This window comes from Marmota monax, unplaced genomic scaffold, assembly GCF_021218885.2.
Source record: "Marmota monax isolate L192 unplaced genomic scaffold, Marmota_monax_Labrador192_F-V1.1 WCK01_AAM20220418_F8-fsc00108, whole genome shotgun sequence".
Lineage (NCBI taxonomy): Eukaryota > Metazoa > Chordata > Mammalia > Rodentia > Sciuridae > Marmota > Marmota monax.
Window position 1 is genome coordinate 4,258,843 of NW_026694593.1, and position 6,021 is coordinate 4,264,863.

The 6,021-nt window shown below is 45.6% G+C and overlaps 1 protein-coding gene across 1 annotated transcript; it reads left to right on the plus strand.

Annotated features, from left to right (window-relative positions):
• Positions 1-934: 934 nt before the first annotated feature.
• Positions 935-5,317, plus strand: Rptn (repetin). Its single transcript, XM_058571966.1, has 2 exons — positions 935-1,080; positions 1,862-5,317. The coding sequence occupies exons 1-2, from the start codon at positions 949-951 to the stop codon at positions 4,592-4,594; spliced, it is 2,865 nt and encodes a 954-aa protein (XP_058427949.1). The 5' UTR covers positions 935-948; the 3' UTR covers positions 4,595-5,317.
• Positions 5,318-6,021: the final 704 nt, after the last annotated feature.

Genomic DNA, 6,021 nt, shown 5'->3' on the forward strand with positions numbered 1-6,021 from the left:
TTTGGGGTTCCTGAAGGTCAAGCCCCTGGACCATGGAGCCTTAACAATATTCAAGTGTCATTGCAACAAATCTCTACAAAGGACTCCATTTGTCCCATTGCAATCACTATTTACTACTCATCCTCATAGGCTTCACTGTCTGCTGTTGGAAGTACAATGTGTTCTGCAGTCAGGGCTTTAGTGTGGAAGCCTGTAAACCCAGTAACTGGAAATTTTATACCACAATAGGAAATGTCATAGACCTACAGATCCCAAAAGACCCGACCTTCCAACATAGCCCATATGGACTTAACTGACAATGTATACTTCCTGTCGTCTATGCAGTGAATTTGGCTACGTACCCACTTGGTATTTTTATCTGTAACAGATCTGTATTTACTGATTCCGTTTTATACACAGGTCCCCAGACGACTATTCAGGCCAGAAGCGCTTGCTGTAATTTAGCCTTCCAGAGAGCTTACTTGGATCATTGAGAGAGACCCTTAGCCTTCCCCCTTGCTTAATAAAAGTCCATTAGAAGACTGAGACCTGTTCGAGGGGGTCTAATTAGTGTCCCCTCCAGTATGCTAACTGTTGGTAGAAAATAATATTCTACTACGCTGCTTCGGGCCATGCCTCTATGGGCTTCCCGACTGCCTTCATTTTTGTTCAAGTTCTGCCCAGGATACAGCATGTAAAGCACCTACCATACATTTTTTTTGTTTTTTAGTAAGTTTTCTCTTTTCTAGCAGGAAAACCAATTTGTACCACTTCTACCTTAGCACTTGATATTTGGAGCTTGACTCTGGGTATGGCTAAAAGGGGTCTCCATTATTTCTTAAGCTTCTTTTCCAAACCAAAAGCGGTTACATTCTCTCTGGAAATGGTATCCCCTGGTCTTTATCTCAAACACAGACAAAATCTTTTTTTTTTTTTCGTTTTCTTTTAGGTTAACCTGCATTTTCCAAAATGGCTGAACTCCTGAACAGCATACTCAATGTGATCAAAGCTTTCCAGATGTATGCCAAAGAGAACTGCACTTCACTATCCAAGAAGGAGTTGAAACAGCTGCTCTTAACTGAATTTGGAGACATCCTCCAGGTAAAATACATAGACACTTGGCCCCACAGAGTCAAGTGTGAATGATTCTGACGTTTGCAACCAGAGTTTAATGTTTTATTTCATTTTATTTCATGCTGCACTCTGCAACAAAAAGAATTCAGGCAGCTCCTTAGTAGTTTTCTCCCAGCAAACACCACACACACACACACACACACGCACGCACGCACACACCTCCCTCCTTGTGTCTGAGCTTGAGCTTGAATGACAGACAGAACAACTTCAAAGTAATAAGCAATAACTAAAAGAAAGTCTGAGATTCATATTTTGATTTCTATATTTAATGCTGTCCATACATGTTCTCAAGTATTGTTTCATTCTTTCGGTAAAGATCATTGCATACCTACTCTATGCCAGCACAAGCCTAGTCACTAGGGATATGAACATGGATAAAATTAGCTTTCCTCCTTGCATGATCTTACAGTGTGGTGAGAAAGAAGTTGGTGAACAAACATTCAGGATATGGAACACTAAGGGATGTTAATGATTCTAATTAATTATTAATAGAACTGATTTTAAATAAGTCTTTCTACTCCCTAGAGTCATTTTCCTGCTAGTCCAGCAAGGGATGAGGTTCTGAGAACCAACTGATCATAGACTAGAACAAAGCCCAAGCTACTTCAGATTAATCCATTTGTCAATAAGCAAAAGCCCTTGCGTGAAATGAATGGATTAGGATATGAGCATTGATGTGCATCTCAGTATCCATAAGAGAATGTCTGATTTGGTTCTTTGTTGTTGTTGTTGTTTTATCTTCTCACAGAGACCAAATGACCCAAAGACTGTGGAAAACATACTGACCCTCTTGGACCAAGACTTAGATGGACAGGTTGATTTTCAAGAATACCTCTTGTTGGTGTTCCAGTTGGTCCAAGCCTGCCATCGAAAGCTAGGTAAGAAGTCATGTGGACACAGAGCCTCCCAGCAGGAAGAGGGGCAGGAAGTAACCCAAGACACAGGCAGACCACACAGGCAGAAGCCTGAGGGAGAGAGGCAGAACTCCTTCCACCGTCAGTCTGAGAGACAAAGTCAGGATGCCCAACACAATCAATCTGAGAGAAAAGATAGGGATTTCCATCACGGTCCAACTGAGAGACAGGGCCAGGACTTCAGCTATGATCAGTCAGAGAGACAAAATAGGGATTCGCACCATGGTCAGTCAGAGAGACAAGACAGGGATTCCTATCATGGCCAGTCAGATCAATATGAAAGACAAGGTCAGGATTCTGACTGTGGTCAAACACTGAGTCATGAGTCTAGCACTGGCCTGCCAAAAGAGCAAGAATACATTTTTGCTTGCAATCTATCTGAGAAACCAGTTCAGTATTCTCACTACGGTCAGTCTGAAAGGCATGAACAACAATCAAGCTGTGGCCAGTCTGGGAGACTCAGACAAGACTCTCACTCTAGCCAGAACAACCAACAGGAATCCGATTCTCAAAATGGACAATCTGGGGAGCTGACTGAGGAATCGAGCTACGGTCAGACAGACAGACAAGGACAGAGTTCTCACTATGGTCAGACAGACAGACAAGGACAGAGTTCTCACTATGGTCAGACAGACAGACAGGGTCAGGGTACCCACTATGGTCAGACAGACAGACAAGGACAGAGTTCTCACTATGGTCAGACAGACAGACAGGGTCAAGGTTCCCACTATGGTCAGACAGACAGACAAGGACAGAGTTCTCACTATGGTCAGACAGACAGACAGGGTCAGGGTACCCACTATGGTCAGACAGAAAGACAAGGACAGAGTTCCCACTATGGTCAGACAGACAGACAGGGTCAAGGTTCCCACTATGGTCAGACAGACAGACAGGGACAGAGTTCTCACTATGGTCAGACAGACAGACAGGGTCAAGTTTCCTGCTATGGTCAGACAGACAGACAAGGACAGGGGTCCCACTATGGTCAGACAGACAGACAGGGTCAAGGTTCTCACTATGGTCAGACAGACAGACAAGGACAGAGTTCTCACTATGGTCAGACAGACAGACAAGGACAGAGTTCTCACTATGGTCAGACAGACAGACAGGGTCAGAGTTCCCACTATGGTCAGACAGACAGACAGGGTCAGGGTTCTCACTATGGCCAGACAGACAGACAAGGACAGGGTTCCCACTATGGCCAGACAGACAGACAGGGTCAGGGTTCCCACTATGGCCAGACAGACAGACAGGGTCAGGGTTCCCACTATGGCCAGACAGACAGACAGGGTCAGGGTTCCCACTATGGCCAGACAGACAGACAGGGTCAGGGTTCCCACTATGGCCAGACAGACAGACAAGGACAGAGTTCCCACTATGGCCAGACAGACAGACAAGGACAGAGTTCCCACTATGGTCAGACAGACAGACAAGGACAGAGTTCCCACTATGGCCAGACAGACAGACAGAGTCAGGATTTCCACTATGGCCAGACAGACAGACAGGGACAGGGTTCCCACTATGGCCAGACAGACAGACAGGGTCAGGGTTCCCACTATGGTCAGACAGACAGACAAGGACAGAGTTCTCACTATGGCCAGACAGACAGACAGGGTCAGGGTTCCCACTATGGTCAGACCGACAGACAAGGACAGAGTTTCCACTATGGCCAGACAGACAGACAGAGTCAAGGTTGCCACTATGGCCAGACAGACAGACAGGGTCAGGGTTCCCACTATGGCCAGTCACAGACTGGGGAAACTGAAATACTAGGACAAAATAGATGCTCCCAAGGGACTCAGGGAACAGGAAGAAGCTCAGATGGTGAACAGTCAGGAAAGTCAGGGAGAGGCAATCAACAGACTCCAGGACAGGAAATGAAGCAAAACCAGGGACAGGAGTTCCAGCCCAGGGAGGAGCAAAAGCAGAACTTGCAGCCTTGGAAGCCTGAGGCAGGCAGCCAACATCACCAACACAAACTCCTAGGGCAGATCCGGCAAGAAAGGCCGTTTTGTCATGAAGGGCAATCAGGCAGGAGTGAGCAGAGCCACAGGCAGGTCCAGACCAGGCAAAGCCAGGCCAAGGAGCAGAGACACAAAGCAGAGGAAAAGCGCCATCAAAGCTGGGATAGAGACAGCCGTGAGGGCCAGGAGGGCCCATGTGAGGCCCAGGACAGAAGAAGCCACGAAGAGGAAAAGCACCATCAGACAGAGGACAGACAGACCTCTGCAGATGAACAGAAGCGCCAGAGACAAAATAGACCAACTCACAAAGAGGATCAACACCACCAACAACAGGATAAACAGAACCATGAGAAGACAGACAGGTACAAGGGGTCCCCAGGTCAACAGTCCCAAGGACCCCAGCAAGGCTTTCCCAAAAGAGAGAAATTCCACATGAACGAGGATGACCACAGCCAAAGCTCCCAAGGGGGACAATTCCATCCAACCCAAAGCCGTGGAAGGCTCCAGAAAAGTGAACAGGGTAGAGGTCACCCCACCAAGACTGCTAATGTCCCCAACCCCTTCTACGCCTACGTTCAAGAGCTGAAACGACATAACTACTAGGCTATGTGCGAAGTCAAAGAAGGCACCCCCATGAAGGTCGTCTTTATTCTGTTTAAAAGTTGAAAAAGTTTATCTTCCTTTTATCTACCTGCAGGGATGCTTTTGAGAACTAGGATTCACTTTTAAGGCATTTCAGGCTTTCAAGCAGCAATCCTAGGATTTTCTGGTTGGGTGAAATCTAAGTAGTAAATTGGGTGAAAGAATCAAATCTTAATTTTGATCAATTTAGGGATTTAAATCATTTCTTGGTTTGCTCTCTGAACAAGTGAGACTTGGTTGGATCACTGAAAGATAGAACACTTCTCCTTAAAGTTCAGAAACAGGAAAACTATGCCAAAGATTTACATTACAACTAAAGAGAAGAAATCCGGGCTTGGGTGGGCTTTGGCTCCGGAGCATAAAACATCAGAAACTGCAAGCATCGCAATCTAGACTAGAATGAAACACCTTGAGAGGCTGCCAGGAGACCATCCAAAGTCACTGACATCCCCCACGCCCAGGCCCTACCCCTCACCAGAGGGACTATCCATCAAGTGCCTGTCACAAGAACTGACTGAACCCATTCCAACTCAATGCCTTTCTAGTTTCCAATCACATAAAAATAGAAAGCATATGTCATCTGTTTGCAGATCCCCAAAGGCTATGGATACCCATGATCCATACCTTCCAAGTCCTGAAAACCCTTCCCAACAAAATCAATGTGCAGACCACAGACTTGTATTCAAATACTCAATAAATGATTGGTGAGCAATGACTTTGATGGCTTTTTCTTCTTCTCTGTGGAACCATGTTATCTTTAATTGTGGGCCCTTTTCCAAGAATAAGACCTCATTTCCTGACTTCTGAATTTCTGGGCTGTGATAAAAATAAGGATCAACATGAAACAAATAAAAAAGAGTCAAAATGGAACTTATCTAAACATAGCTTTTGGCTCCCTCCCCCACCAAGGAGTTACATTTGACTCTTACCCCTCATTCACGGCCACATGCAAATGGTCACTGATTTTTGCCAATTCTGCATCCTCCATGACTTCTGAGTATCTTCTTATATCTCCATCTCCTCTTGCCTTAATTTTCTTTTTTCAGAGAGGCTCCCTGGTAACTTTATTAACTTATTAGCATGGCTCATGGACCCTTTACTCTCTGACCCAAGATGACCTTACTCAGCCCAATCTAATGAGAGGCCATTCCCAGGAGTATCCAGTGCTCCCGTCATGCCAAGCACTTGGCCTCTCCTTAGTTCACTGGGGTCTTTCATGAATCCATATAAATACAACATTTCATCATCCTGAAAATTCCCTCCCTGTTTTCTGCCTGGTCAAAACCCAGACATTCCTTGGGTCCCAGTTAAGACATCACCTCTTTTGAACAGCCTTCTTAGACAGGCCAAGCAGTGATTTCTCCTAATCCCCACTCACTTCTGTTATA

Bases quoted from the DNA above. Each gene is read 5' to 3' on its own strand.
- Rptn (XM_058571966.1), top strand. From the start codon at position 949: ATGGCTGAACTCCTGAACAGCATACTCAATGTGATCAAAGCTTTCCAG. The intron at 1,081-1,861 runs GTAAAATACATA...ATCTTCTCACAG, and splicing joins AATTTGGAGACATCCTCCAG to AGACCAAATGACCCAAAGAC.